Consider the following 15,514-nt stretch of genomic DNA (forward strand, 5'->3'; position numbering starts at 1 on the left):
CTTTCACACTGGGAGGCTCTCCTTACGGGGAGGCTCTCCTTACGGGGAGGCTCTCCTTACGGGGCGCACTCCTTGGGTGTTGGGCTCCCCTACGCAGGGACACCCCTATGTGGCAGGGCACTCCTTGTACGCATCAGCACTGCGCATGGGCCAGCTGCACACGGTTCAAGGAGGCCCGGGGTTTGAACCGCGGACCTCCCATGTGGTAGACGGATGCCCTAACCACTGGGACAAGTCCACTTCCCTATATTATTTGTAAACCCCCTCCCCCCCGCCCCGAGATCACTCCCTCATCTTTCTGCTCATTGTTTCCACTCATTGTCTGCTCATTGTGTCCACTCATTTTCTGCTCATCTTCTTTAGGAGACACTGGGCACTGAATCTAGGATATCCATGTGGGAGGTGGGTGCCCAACCGTTTGAACCACATCCACTCTCTGCTCATTTTTTCTGTTGTGTCTCCTCCTAATGTCAGCTTGTTGCATCTGCTCAGTGTATCAGCTTGTTGCTTCTGCTTCTTGCATCTGCTTGTCTTCCTTAGGAGGCACTGGGACCCAAACCCAGGACCTCCCATGTGGGAGGTGTGTGCCCAACTGCTTGAGCCACATTCACTCCCCTCTTGCCCTTTTATGTTGCATAATTTTTGTCATGACTATTAGGTTTTAAATACTTCTAATTGTGTGCATGATTGTTTTGGAAACTCACAACTTTTCAAATTAAAAAAAAAAGAATTTCCACTGTAGTGAAAATATGAATTGTAAATTTTTTATTCCATTATAATATTTGTTGATGTATGTCTTCAAATTATCCAACACTGGAGAAAACATTAATACTTTTGAGGTCTTTTTGAAATCTACCATGAAACTTCATACAGGGATAAAACTTAATTCATCCCTGTTTTCTCAATATCAAAAATCTCTACTTTGAAGCTTTCACATATAAGCAATTTTGCATTCTAGTTTATGTCTTTGACAAAATAGCAGCATTGTTCACTAAGGTAGAACTTCTTTTTGTCTAAAAGAAATAAATCACACCATTGCCTAACTAAGCATTTTCTGCAAACATATTTCCCAAAGCTAAAAAAAAAAAAGAGATTTATACCTACATTTCAAATCATTGAATCAATAAGCATGAATATTTTTAAGTCTTCTGATTTTTATTAGCAAATTACTTTTCCTCAAAGGTGGTACTTATACATGGCTACACTACTATATTCTCACCAACATTGAGATTTATAAGTCTTCATCATTTTGATACATGAAATTATTTTATTTTGCATGTTTGATTATTTATTAAATTTAAGAAATTTTTAAAAAATAATAACTCTTCTAAATCATTTCCAAAACCTGACCTCGATCAGTAATAGAGTAAGTTAGTTCTCGGTAGCTGGCGGTGTGCTGGTAAACAATTAACAACGGGCTTTCCTGGGTACGAAAGCACCATTTTTAGCACCAGCCTGCCGATCTCTGAGGTGTAAATGCTCCCACCTCGGCTGTTTCACACACCAGTGTGACATCAATGAGCACCGCTGGCTCCCTGGGGCCGGTTCAAGCCAGCACCAGCCCACCACTGCGCACCCCCTTTGCCACACGTCTGGAGAAACAAAATGATGGCCATAATTTGAAGAACTCATGGTCAGCCCGTTCTTCAGAGACGTCTGCGTTTGGCTGTTGGAACAGGCAGGACAGTTAAAATTGGATGGCCTTGGGAGCCTTCCGCTTACATCCTTTTCTGACTTCCTATCGCTTTCCAACACGTGGCTTTCCCTGAGAAGCGTTTCAGTCCCCCCTTTTCTTGGAGGGAGACGTGGGTGAACAGTCACAGCAGACCAGTTCCTCCAGCGGCTGTGAGGACATGGATTTAGGTGGGAGATACTTGGCTTGCTCGGAGGAGCAGTTCCGTTTTCCTGCTTTGATCACCTCCCAGCCACCCCGTGGGTGAGGGAGAGATTCTGACCTAAGGTTGTAAGGCCGATCAAACACTAACGGAGCCCTGGGCGCTGAGCTGGGCGCTGAGCTGGGCGGCGGTCTGTTAGCTGCGTGCACTGAAGCTGGGGTGAAGACCCCACACTCCATGCCAGAAGTGGCGTGGACACCCGGGGCTGAGGGCAGCAGGCTCTGTAGGACCAGGGCACCCGTGGAGGATGTGATTGGCTTCTCTGAACGTCTGCTCTGAAGCCCACGACCCAAGCAAGAACCAGCAGCTTCGCGCTTGGTCTGTTCGACAGGGAGCCGTTCGGCTGCGGGAGGGGAGCTTGTGCTTCGGTCCTTACCGCAGGCCCTCCCAGGCTGTCGGCACAGAATCTCGGACCTTAATTCCAGGCCTTACCCCACATCTCCTTCTCTGTCTCGGACTGCAGCTCGGAGCCAGGAATCCCCGGCGTTGGCCTGCGCGTGGGGATTTATTGCCTTGTCCGAGCAAGCCAAAATAATAAATGCTGTTAGCTCAAAATGGCTTCAGTGCTTCCTTAAATTAGTTCCTTGGTGGAAAAGCGAAATGGAGATCACTCAAGTCGATTGCCTAGATTAATTGCAAAGAAGACAGGCTGACGTCCGTGAACTGTTCCCATGTGCCCGCACAGCCTCTCGTCTCCGCCTTCTGATCTGAGGCTCACAGCCATCTCGGGTGGCAGGATTTTGCCGTGGTTCTTTCGGGGGGCTTTTGGGGGGTGCTAAGCAAAGAGGTTCGATGATATTGACATGCTCAGTAGGCAGTGACGGAGCCCGGCCTTGGGTTTGGGCCTGTTTGACCCAGAGCCCCCTTCCTCTACCGCTTTGCCTACCCACGCACTTGCCGTCCCGCATTTCTCAAGCTGCTCAGGACCCTCTCCTCCCGCCCTCGGCTCTTGCTGTCCTCTCGGCCTGGAAGGCGCCCCCTCCGGTGTGGTACGCCCGGCTCCTTCCTTGTCTGCAGGTCTCGGCCGACCATCCCCTTCCATTGAAGCATCTCCTGGCTCCTTCACCTCCATTCCCACCTGCCCTTCCACCGCCTCTTGTCTTTCTTGATTATTTTTCCCCCTAAACGTTTATGACCACCACGATATACATAGTACGTTTACTTATTTATCTTACTGGCTGCTTGTCTCCCCAGCACAGGCAGAGATTTGCTTCTCTGTTTCCCAGTGTCCAGAGGAGCACCTAGAACAATCAAGTTTGTTGAGTGAATGAGTGAGTGCATGAAAAAAGTACTTTATCCACTCCACTACTCAGGAGCAAAATGAGTTCTGGGTTTTTGTGCTTTGGTTTGAATTCCTATATAATCCCTGGGAAGCATCCCGTTTAATCTGAATTAGAGAAACATTGGCAGGGTGAAATCGTGACTGTGTGTGCTTTTAGTTGCTCTTGTCGAAGCTTCTGTTTTTGTCCTTGCAAGAAGAACAGAGTTTTGTTGTTGTTCTTGTCTTAAGAAATGCCAGAAACCCCTTCAGCGGCCTGAGCAGCACGGACGAGTGGTGGGACTGGAGCCTGACCACGCTGCTGGACGGCCTGTTCCGGGGAAACTCCACTCACGCTGCCATGCGGGCGCCTCAGGTGGCTTCCCCACCCTCCTCTTGGCAGTAGGATGCTCTAAGCGAGGCGGAATTACAGTGGGGAGAACCAGGAGGGTGGCAGGTGGAGCCTCCCCGCAGACACGGCCAGCATGCGTGCTTTTCCTCACCCTGTCCACCCTTCTGCCGATCCCACTACCCCTTCAGCTGTCCCGGACTTCCGGGTTCTGCACCTGCCAAGCCCAAGCCAGAGCAGGGGTGGCGGGGGGTCCCCGGGAGCTCGTCGGGCTAAGGGGGGGAGCAAGGAGAGTGCAGCGAAGGCCCTAGGTCAGCATGCAGGGCGCTGTGACAGGGGAAGAGGTGGGGTACCGTGGAACAGAGGGGCAGCAGATGGGGTGCCACAGAAACGTCCAGGAGGAGGGGAGGCTTCTCCCCAGTTCTGCGGGGCCCTTTCCAGTGATGGTGCTTTACCTTTACGATACATTCATCCATTGTCATTTTTTCTCTTCTTCTAGCCTGGAGCTCTTGGAGGAAAATGCTATCTAATAGGGGTTTTACTCGTTAAACAGCTAAAAGCTTCTTCTAATCGTGTGTGCAAGGTAAGATATTCGTGCTTTTTTTCCCTCTAAAAATAAACTAGTTAGAAAGGTTGAGGAGGCCGCTGAGCAGGAAACCGGTGGATGGTTTTAGTCTCCCCTGCGAATGTGGCTGACGATTGGTACGTTGTCCGTGCCGGGTGTGGGGCACCTGAGCACTGGCCTCCCCTTGCTCGGCCCTCTCCCAAAGCCCCTGCCCACCCTTGACCGTCCGCTTTAAGTGTGCCGAGTTCATCCTCTGAGACCGAGCCTTCTGTACAAAACCAGAATGCTTTTAAGCGTTGAGCGTAGGATATTCACATAAAACCACTTCTGATGGGGGCCCTAAGATGGGCAGTTTCCCATACCACCTCCCGTAACGGGAAAAGCTCTGCCTTGCCTGGGCGTGGGCTCTAGACACCTCGGGGTCCACCCGCGAAGGGGGCGAGGCCTCTTTCTAGCCGGGCCACGGAGGCGCTGCCGAGCTGGGCCTGCGCGGAAGCGGGGTGCCGGGGGTGGGAATAGCGTGGCCCCGTGTGCAGCCTGCACCCGGAACGCAGGGGGACTTGTGAAATCTGGGTCTGTTTCTTCCTCTGACTGGTGGTTTGCTTTCCAGCCCTCCAGTCCATCGTCCGCTCTTTCTGAAGACTCTCTTCCCACATTTGGCCCCAATGTGAGTGGCCCTGAAAGCCCCTGCACGATACATGCAGAGAGCCACAATGTGACTCCGGGCGAGCGCAGGGGCTGCCGGGAGACGGACGACTGTGTGCTGAGCCTGGGCAGGACAAGGTCAGTGTGTCCAGGGGTTCAGCGGTCATCCGGCAGCCCAGGTCTGCCACACCACGGGAGCAGGGGAGGTCTCAGGCTTTTCTGTTCCACAGACCCCTCTGCCGGTTGGGTGGAAACCACAGACCCCTTCTCAGAACGTAGCGGCAGGTACTTTTATGATACTCAGCTAGCGCTGGGTCCCACAACTGCAGTAATTTCTAGGCATGGATGAGCGTACGCTTTTTTTCAAGATACGCAACAACTCTACAGTGACATGGAAGGAACATTACCATAATTTACTGTGTACATTCCTGAGTGAAGAAAACGGTAGGTTTCAGTTAGAGGTCGGAAAAATAAAGACGATAAGTTGATCTTTTTAATTCAAGCTCTCAGACCCCCTAAAATCTTTCCAGGGGCCCTGACTAAGAACCCCTGGGCTAGAGCAGGCTGGCTGTCACTGTTCAAGAGCAGAAGGGCAGCTCGGCAAGGCCACGCGGCCGCGGTGCGGTAGCACCAGGAGGCGGGAGAGGACGGAGCAGGTGCTCTCAGAAGTGCGTGGTTCACGCCAGCAGGTCTGGAGGGCACAGGGCACGGTGGGCGTCCCTGTGTGCTGGCCGCGCTCAGCCCCGTACCTGCGTTACCTCATGGAGTCCTTGCACGGCTCTGAGACGTGGCTGAGTGCGACGTAGAGATGAAGAAATAGAAGCTCTCAGAGAGGGAAACTGGACTTGCAGCAGGCCGCCTGCCCCGCAGTGGATGGGGCCCCGTGTCCCAGCCGCTGCCCCCGCTGGCTGTGGCACGCACCCCGTACCTCGCGCCCCCGTGGGCACTGACCCTGTGGCACATGGATGGCCTTAGACCGACAGGGAGCTGAAGGCTGCTGTAGTCGTGCACGCCTTTGAGTCGTGTTTTCCTTAAGAAAGGAAATGATCTGAAGATAGATGGTTAAAACTCATTTCTCTCAGCTAGTGTGGGCCCTCGCAGAAACAGAGACACGGACACCATGGAGTCCGTGGTGGGGACGGACAGGGGCTGTCACCCTCAGGCTTGGCGGGTGGGGAAACGGGAGCCCCCTCCCCAGCCCCAGCGCCCCTCCCTCTCACCGCTGCCCGCGCCCCTGCCCCGCAGGCCCGCGGCCACGGCCACGCTGGGCCGCCTCCGCGCCGGCGGGTGGATCGACAGGGCCACGCGGGCCGTGGCGCTGCACCTGGCGCTCTACAACCCTCCCAGCCGGCTCTGGAGCCACGCACGCCTGAGCGCCCAGCTCCTGCCCGCCGGGCGGCTCCTGCCCTCGGCCCAGGTGGAGTCGGTGGCCGTCCCCGGCGGCGGGCTCTGCGCGCTGCCCCAGGTGAGCAGCCAGGGGGCAGGCATCGCGCCAGGTCCCGGGCGCGGGACTCTGGGAGCCGGGGGGTGGCCAGGCGCCCCGGGCAGGTGTGCGGGGACAGCCGCCTTCAGCACAGGCTTCGGCTGGGGGCTGGACTGACCTGGGCTCCTCCCTGCGCCCCGCGGAGGTGGAAGATGGCCCCGCAGCGTCCCCGAAAGCTCAGCGGCACGGGAGCCCTTCAGAACGCCCTCTTGGGCACTTTTTCCTGTATTTGCCTCCTCTCCTCTGAGGAGCGAAGGCTCCGTGCCAGTTCAGGTCAATGTACGGAAGAATGAGGGGGGAACACTCTGCCTCAAGAGTAGAAACCCCTGGGACGTCAGCGCCTGCGGCTCGATCGGGGATCTAAGGCTGGGTTGCGAGGAGCCTCGAGGCTGGCACACTGGGGAAGGAGGGAGCTGGGCCACCGAGCCACGCAGCAGGGTCTGCGCAGGGTGCGGCCGGTGAGGCACTGCCCTCCACTGCAAACGGTAAGTGGTACCACGAGGCTCAGAAATCAAGATAGGTAATGTTTGAATGCACTGCTTTACAGATCTAAGTTAATGCAAAAAATCGACAAGCAACAAAATACCAACATTTCAAATAAAGGCAGGATTGGAATTACAGATTTTCCCTTTTCCTCTGACTCCATTCCAGGTGGGCACAGCACGGCTTTTTAACAGCTTGGCATTTACTGCCCAAAAATGGCCTCTCCCCTTTTAATGTTTATGGCTTTATATCGTGGGCTGGTGGGAGACAGTACACATAACCCCAAAGAAAATGAGAAACCATGTATTAAGCTCCCGCCGACATAGTGCAGTTCCTCGTAAAGTAATGGTTAAATTTCGGTTTGGGTTTTGTCATCATCAAGGAGCTCCTGAATGCTTTAGGAGTTGCAGGTGGGAGAAGGTCAAGAGCACCTGGTCAGAAGGTCGGGGCAGCTGGGCTCTTGTGGTAGTCGGCGTGTTCCTAGTGTCAGTTAAGTTCATCTTCTGTGAAGTAGTTACCGCCGTCCTTGTATTCGTGGGTCTCTGAGGCCTACGTAGTGTCTGATCCATAATAGGCCCTCGATCAATGCTTTTCCTTCTTCGTTTTGAAATGTGTTAATCCTTACTAATGCTACTCTCCTGAAGGAGAGGAGGAGAATGATCCCTAAACAGGCATTTCTAGCTTGAAAGTGTTAAGGTAAGGGGGCCACAAGAGCCCTACAGGGCTGCTGCAAGGTCCTATTACAAGGTACTGTTGCCCTCTCTGTTGTCGTTGTTGTGGATGGGTGGATGGTGGATGGATTGGCAAATCATGAGTGGTGAGAGAACATCAATGGAACTTTAAGAAATTCCTTGCATAGGAGCCTGTATTAGTCAGCCAAAGGGGTGCTAATGCAAAGTACCAGAAGTCTGTTGGCTTTTATAAAGGGTATTACTTGGGGTAGAAGCTTATAGTCACAAAGCAATAAAAAAGTAAGCTACTTCCCTCACCAAAGTCTGTTGCCACATATTGGAGCAAGATGGCTGCTGTTCTCTGCAACGGTTCAGCCTTCTCCCTTCTAAGGCTCTGTAGTACCAGCTTCTTCCAGTCTCAGCTGTAAGCTAGGATAAGTCTCACTCCCCAGGACTCGTTTCTTTCCAGGTTCAGCTGCAGCTGTAGGCTATCCAGCTTGTCTCTCTTCCCAGGGCCTCTGCACTCTAATGAGCTATCTCTACTTTGTATTCCTCTCCTGTGTGTCTACTTAACATCCTCCTGATGTGGCTGAGTCAATGCCCTGATCATAATTTAATCAAGTAAAAGTGAAACCTCTGGATTTAATACAATCTAATATGCCCAGAGGAACAGAGCAGTTTACAAACATAATCTGATATCTATTTTTGGAATTCATAAATAATGCCAAACTGCCACAGAGCCTTTACAGGTTTTGTTTGGCAGAGGAAGTTGATAATATACCAAAGCACATGTGCACACACACACACAAGGATGCACATGTGCACACTCCATGTTCACCCATGCACATACACACTTATTCTTTTAGCAGTGCAAAGGAAGGCCCAGAGGTGCAAGTGTCGTCAGGAGCCCTGAAGGGCCGCTGAATGCTGTGTCCACCCTACCATGTCCTGTGTGCTGCGGCCACTATAGCTCATTTGTCTCCCTCAGACCTGCACAGATTGGGGCTCTGTGGATGCTTGGTGCGGGAAGAGTTTCCAAGCTGCCCCAAGTACCTGCTGAGTAGCATGCTCATTATCATACTCTGAGAAGCAAGAGATGAGCTTGTGCGACAGCCATGCAGAGGTTTAGACCTTAAAAAGATAATTTATCAATATTTTTATTTATCTTCTCTCCATCAGCTGGTCTTCCTGGTACTCAACCTGACCCAACTCTGGTTTCAACTCCACATTATGACTGAGAAGGGCATCTTCAACTACTGGCGAAAACCCAGCCACTGGTTGGAGGTAGCACCCCTTACGTTCTTTTCTTCCAGGGAAATAATAGAGATGATATACTTTCATCTGAAAACAACAACAAAAAAATAGAGGGGGGATTGAATGGGGAATCCCTAGTTAATTTCTATATTAGCACATCTTTCTCCCTCTGTAGTGTTAATTCCAAAATAGCCTTCAAGAGAAAAAGTCTAGTTAGCATCTGTGCAGTTAATTTACAATTCAAGACACATGGGCTGCCCAGGTAGGAACTTGTCCTAAGGGCCCTTTTCTGTTTAATGTTTCAGCTCTCTGTGGTTGGAATGGGCATTGCCTACTACACAGCCTCCAGTTATCTTGTTGTTCTTGCTGGGGAAGTCATCGACCAGATTCACAAGGGACTTTTTCAAGAATTTATGGACCTCAGTCTTATTGCATCATGGAATCAGGTATGGCAAGGTGATCAATACAGAAGAAATAGGAGCAATTACACTGTGATGCTGGCCAAGGAAAAGGTCATGCAGGTTACAGAAGTGCTGAGATGAGGGATTCATTTTACATTGAGAGACTATTTTAATTTGCTCAGAGCTCCAGAAATGCGGTGGCTTTTACAATGGGGATTTATTAGGGTAAAAGCTTACAGTTCTGAGGCGTGAAAGTGTCCAAATCAAGGCATTATCAGAGATGCTTTCTCCCAGAGCCGCAGCTGTGGGCGTCTTGCCCCTGGCGGCATCCACTCTCCTCTCCCCTCTCCCCCAGGTCTTGTTGCCTTCAGCTTGTGGCTAAAGTAGCTCCTCTCAGCTTCCGTACTCATTGATTTCAGCTTCTCTCTCTAGTTTCTAGGGTCCTCTCTGTCTCTGCAGCTTTTTTCTGAGTCTGTGGCTTTTTATTCCTCCGTTCATAAAGGACTCCAAGATGAGGACTAAGACCCACCCTGGGCCAAGCAATCTCATCAAAGGCCCTTAACAGAAGTAATTTAATCAAAAGGTCCCACCTGCAATACGTTTACAGACACAGGTTTGGATGAACTTAAATCCACAAATCTTCACCCTACCACAGGGATAATGCCCTGTGCTTGCAGATAAGGGTGACCAGGCAATGCTGGAAGACAGGAGCATGTGCATTCTATGTGGAGTAGAACACCGGAACATGGCATTACTCAAATGACTAGAGGTTCCAGGGAAGCAGACTTGACCCAGCATGAAGGAAAGAGAATGGCATGCACCTGTGTAGATACAGCAGTCCTAGGGTAGGGGGGCGACCCTCACTTTACAAATGAATAGACCGAGGGTCAAGTAAAGGTCCAGCATCCACCCTGGGGAGAAGTCTGGCTTCAGCGTCCATGCTCCTCCATTCCCCTGTTGGGGATTCACGCAGGGAGGGGCTCCTGCCTTGGGGCAATGCAAACACACAGGATGGCACTGGGAGAGCCCTGGTGGCAGATCCCGTGGTAGAGGGGGATTCCAAATTTGGGAGGGTGATTGGACCAAATAGCATGCCAGGCCCATGCTGAGTCTGACTTGTGCTGCAGTTGATGTGTGGAAGTTGAGCCCTCTTACTCGGCTCTCTTGCTCTACTGCTTCCCTCATCCCTCAGTTCTCCCTGACCTCTTTTCTACACAGGAAGGTGTCAGAGCCCCAAGGCCACCCCATAAACCCAGAATGACCTCACAGCCCCTGGGCTGGGTTGAGTCCTGGTCCACCTACAAGAAGCTCACCTTGAGATTGCATGGGAATAAACTCTCCTCCCCACCAGCGCCATCTTGCTCCTGGATGCATGCCTGCTTCCTCCTCCCCCTGCTTCCTTCTTCCCTGCCTCTCCTCCCCTCTACCCCCACTTTGTTCTTTGATCTCCACTTCTGACCCAGGTCTTCCCACAACCCTCTAGGAAGACTGGGGTGGGGTGACGCCCTTGAACCTACACACTCCTGTGTGTCCTCCACCAAAGCTGTTCCTTCGTTCTACTCCGCTGATGCCCTGTCTTTCATAACATATTCCCTTCCCCTGCCAGAAAACCTTACCTGGGGAGAGTCCCTCTTCTCCCCTTTTCTAGGCCAGGTGCCAATTTTTGGTCCCTTAATAGCTTCTGAGTAAGAACTAACATAATTTACAGCCAGGTACTGTTAAATTTATATATACATAAGTGTGTTAAGCTACACAACCTTCTAAAGAAACAGGCACCCAGATTCTATCCATTTTACATAGGAAGAGACTGAAGCTCAGAAAGATTCAGCAACATGCCCAAGGTCCTGCACACACATCTAATCACAAGCAGAGTTGAAATGTGGCCCCATCTCTGGGACCTAAAAAGCCACATACCTGAGCAGTGACTGGAAGTGAGTGGAAGTGCCCTCAGAGGAGATGTCTACCCAGTGGCTCTGAAATTCTCTAGCAGAGGCTTAGCCCCATCCAGTTCTGTTGCTGTGTCACTGTGTGTTCAGGAGCAGCCTCCAGTGTGTGGAGCAGACAATGCTATCCCCTGGGCACCTTTGTATGTCTTGCCAGCAACTCTGCACACACTGCAGGCTTCCCTCCTTACTTCCACATCCATGGGCACCTCCCTTGCGATCCATCAAGCAAATTCTGCAAAGAGAAAGAGGGGGTTCACTTTAACTTGAGCTTAAGCTGCATTCCAGGCTCTGGAAGAATAGTCATCCTCAAGACTGAAATGAATGATTCTCTAATGATGGTATTTAACAGATGGGGATAGAGAATACAAGTGTGAGCAAGGTCTGGGAGTGTGTCAAAGTGGAAAAACCCAGGCTTTGGGGTCAGCAGACCTAAGATTCAGTCCCTGCTCCTCCTGAGCCATCTGCCTTTGGGGAAGTTACTTAACTGTCTCAAGTCTTAATAAGGTGGGACCATGATACATAACTTGTGAGATTTTTGTTAGGATTTGATTGCACATGTGTGTATACTCAGATCTTGCCATGTGGTCGATGGTCCATAAACAGCAGTTATAATAATTATACTTAGAAGCCTTTGTTTCCCCTCTCAAATCAGGTGTAGATAGGAAAGGGTTTCCTTTCCACTCTGTGTTCAGAGAGTTTACAGCTGTGCTGTCCAATACGGTGACCACAAGCCACCTGTGGCCATTGAGCACTTTGAAATACAGTTAATCCAAATTGGGATGGGCTGGATTTTATAAACTTAGTAGGGAAACTAAGAATGTAAGTTATCTTGATAGTTTTTCTATCACTAATTTGTTGAAATGTTATTTTAGACAGACTAGGTTAAATAAAATATATTATGAAGTTCAGTCATTTACTTTTTACTTTTATAAATGTAGCTTCTAGAGTGACACCATGGCTGGCATCCTGTTTCTCCTGGATAGTGCTGGTTGGAGCCCAGCTCTTCACTCTTCTCCCCAAGCCCAAGTGGGGTCTCCATGCCCTAAAAGATACCCTGAAAGAACCAGAGGTCTGGGAGCCACTCACAGCTTCAAACTGGGTTTTGGCTGTCAGTGGTCATTGTTGGCCAATTGGCCAATTAATGAAACAACTTATTAAACAACCAGAAAAAAATCCTTTCTCCTTTAGCCATGTAGATCATAAGATATCCAGCTTTTATTCGTTCTCATTGACTTATGATCTTGGTGAGAATAGATGAGATCAATATCCCAAAGTACATTTCCAATGAAACTCCTTGTAGAAACATGAGAGGCCTTCCCAAGCCCTTGTTGGGGAGAGGACGAGTGTGCTGAACGTGTGTCCAGGAGGCCTAGCTTTGAGCCTGGGGTCTGCCATTTAGCCAGCAACTTCCATCTGGTCACCTTGTGTAGATGAGCCACAGAACCCACAGCTATAAAATGGGAGTGCTTCTAGTTTAGGTGAAGCTCAAATAAAAAATATATATGGGAAGTGCCTATAACCTGCAAAGTATTCTATACCTATACAAGGAAAGAGGAAATTAGAGCGCACTGATAGTTTCCTCTATGCCCCAGCCTCTATGGTGGGACAGTGCGACCATGAGCTGAGGCTCAGAGAGGGGAAATGCCTCCGCCTGAATCCAGTCCTGCTCCTGATCGAAATGGCTAGGCCTGAAGTATAATTTGCATTGAGTCCTGCTTGTGACTCATTGTCCTCTAAAGATATATACCACCTTCTGTAACCTGGAGATTCCTGGTCTGTATAACAATCAAGTCCAGTCAATAATCATTGCAGATTTTGCCTTGTACCTACCTTACAGGTCCAAATAGGCCTGTTTGCCTTCGTGCAATTGAGTGACCCACTGAATTATGTTCTTCTGTCTCAGAGGACACGATCCCTTGAAGGAATCCTTTTATTCCTCTTGATGTTAAGATGTATTTGTCTTCTTGGCCTTCAAAGAACAATGGCTTCTTGCTCTTTGACAATGCACCGTTCAATCTCCAGCATCATTGCACCAGGGGTAAGAATGCTCCTCTTTTTCCATTGATTTCCCCAAGAAAGCAATACAATAAGTGTATTCTCATTAGTTAGCCCTTTCTCAAGGGTAAAACAAGCTTCTCTCAAGGTGAAGCAACCATCTAGAATGCCAGTCTCCCAACCCATTAAAGTATGGTTTTAGATAATGTCAATATTTATAGATAAGCTAAGGTCATAACAACAATAACCATAATTTATTAATCACTTGCTCTGTGTTAAACTTCCCCATGGCACATTATTTTGCTATTAATGTAAATAGTTATTTTTACCCACTGAGCTTCTTCTAAATGCTAGGGATTGTCCATGAATCCTCTCATATATTCCTCACTTAATTATCACAACCACCCTGTGGGCCGATATTGTTCTTTCATAGAGGTTAGTGATATAACTCTTAGGTAATAGATGTTCCTCTCTGGGCATGGCTTCCAGCAGCACCTCCCTCTGAAGCCCACATCCTCTCTCTGCCTCCAAGGGCCTGATACTGCAACAGATTGCTCCATCCAGGGCTGGCCCTGAAGGCTGGTCTGATGACCAGCACACAGGAGGGCTAGAGACTCATCGTAGCCCTAGTCCCCTGGGGTATGACTTATTCTGATCGGGTCCAGCATGGGGAAGGCCTGAGTTAGGAGAGGGTCTGGCTTTCAGAGTCAAGGGCTCCCTTAGGATGGAGGGCACCAAGCCCAGACTGATTCCTCTTATACTTTAAGTGTAGCAGTTTGATACAGTTATGAATTCCAAAAATAGATATTGGATTATGTTTATAATCTAGCCTGTACCTGGGCATGATTAAGTTATGATTAGGGCTTTGATTGGGCCATGTCATTAGGGCATTGAGTTCCCACCCCTTGGTGGGCAGGGACTCACAGATAAGAGGCATGACAAAGGACAGAATTGAGGGTTTCTGATGTTGGAGTTTGATGCTGAATTCTTAAGCTGGAGCCCCAGGAAGTCAGCATGCAGAGGAAAGAGAAGCAAGCCCCAGGAAGTGAGGACCTGAGCCAGACGAGGAACACAGAGGAATAGAGAAGGCTCCTTAGACATGGCAGAAACCCCAGGGAGAGAGGCAAAGCCATTCGCCTGATAGTCTACAGCTGACCTTGTGGTAAGAGGCAAAGGCTAGAGAGCCTCATAGTCTACAGCTGACCTTGTAGAAAAATCAGAGGAGCTGAGCCTAGAGGAACCCAGGAAGCCTGAATCCTCACAGATGTCGGCAGCCATCTTGCTCCAACACATGGAAATAGACTTTGGTGAGGGAAGTAACTTATGCTTTATGGCCTGGCAACTATAAACTTCTACCCCAAATAAATACCCTTTATAAAAGTCAACAGGCTTCTGGTATTTTGCTTCAGCACCCCTTTGGCTAACTAATAGAGAATTTGGTATTGAGGAGTGGGGAAGTGCTTTTGCAATTATTGAAATGCTGAAATGGTTTTATAAATGGGTAAGGGGTAATTTTTGGAAGCATTATGAGATGCTTGAAAGAAAAGACCTACAGTGCTTTGAAGATACTATTGATAGCAATATGGATGCTAAAGAGACTTTTCATGATGCCTTAGAAGTAAATGATGAAACTATTATTGGGAACTGGAGGAAAGATTATTCATGTTTTAAAGTTGCAGAGAACTTAGCAAGATTAACTCCTGGTATTTTATGGAAGGAAGAATTTGCAAATGGTAAGCCTGGGCATTTAGCTGAGAAAGTTTCCAAAGTAAACCTGGAGAATGCAGCTTGGCTTCTGCTTGCAGCTTATAGCAAAATGCTAGACAAGAAAGATATACTGAGGACTAAACTGTCAGACACAAAGAAAACAGAAACTAATTCTGGAAATTCCAAGCCTCAGGAAATTCAAGCTCCCAGATGAAAGTGCCCCACTGGAGGACTTAACTAAACTTGGGACTTGTAAATCAGGATTGAAAATGCAGTAATCTTGGAAAGACTTGTGGAAAGTCTTATTGTCTGCTGGCTTAGACCGCTGCTTCTTGCATGCTAAACCAACAAGGTTTTCGAGAGAGCTATATGAGCAAAACCACTGTCAGGTTGGACTAAAAGGGACAGGGAAAGAAGAGATTGAAGGAGAAACAGCTTTAAGAGGAAAACCATGGAAGATGAGATCTGGAATTAAGACATCTCCTTGGGCCAAGAGAGGAACACCACCTATATGTACAGAGAGGGTTAGTTTGCCCTAGCAGTTGAAGAGGGTGGATGTTCCCACCTGATGTTCTGGGAGAGTTTTGCCAGCCCAGGGTGCAGAGAGGGTGGAGCACATTCCCCAAGGATTAGGGCAGTTAAGGTCATCACCCCACAGATCTGAGAGGGGTGGACCTGTCTCCCATGGACTAGGGAAGGTGAGGTGGTCAACTCGTTGCTCTGAGAGGGTTGAGCCTGTATGCCAAAGGTTAGAGAAGGTCAGGAGGTCAACTCATTGCTCTGAATGGGTTGAACCTGTTTGTCAAAGTTTAGGGGGAATGTTATCTTCACATCACTGTACTAGGGGGTTAAGACTCTAACC

General features: G+C 49.4%; 1 protein-coding gene across 1 annotated transcript in view; it reads left to right on the plus strand.

The window, feature by feature from the left end:
- The window catches only part of PKD1L1 (polycystin 1 like 1, transient receptor potential channel interacting), a 166,191-nt gene that overhangs the window by 118,563 nt on the left and 32,114 nt on the right, over positions 1-15,514 (plus strand). The window contains 7 exon segments of the mRNA XM_071215041.1: positions 3,406-3,556; positions 4,002-4,085; positions 4,678-4,850; positions 5,958-6,177; positions 8,529-8,633; positions 8,909-9,049; positions 12,854-12,988. Of these exon segments, the coding sequence (XP_071071142.1) occupies positions 3,406-3,556; positions 4,002-4,085; positions 4,678-4,850; positions 5,958-6,177; positions 8,529-8,633; positions 8,909-9,049; positions 12,854-12,988 (1,009 nt within the window).

The sequence above is a fragment of the Dasypus novemcinctus genome, chromosome 5 (assembly GCF_030445035.2).
Source record: "Dasypus novemcinctus isolate mDasNov1 chromosome 5, mDasNov1.1.hap2, whole genome shotgun sequence".
NCBI lineage: Eukaryota > Metazoa > Chordata > Mammalia > Cingulata > Dasypodidae > Dasypus > Dasypus novemcinctus.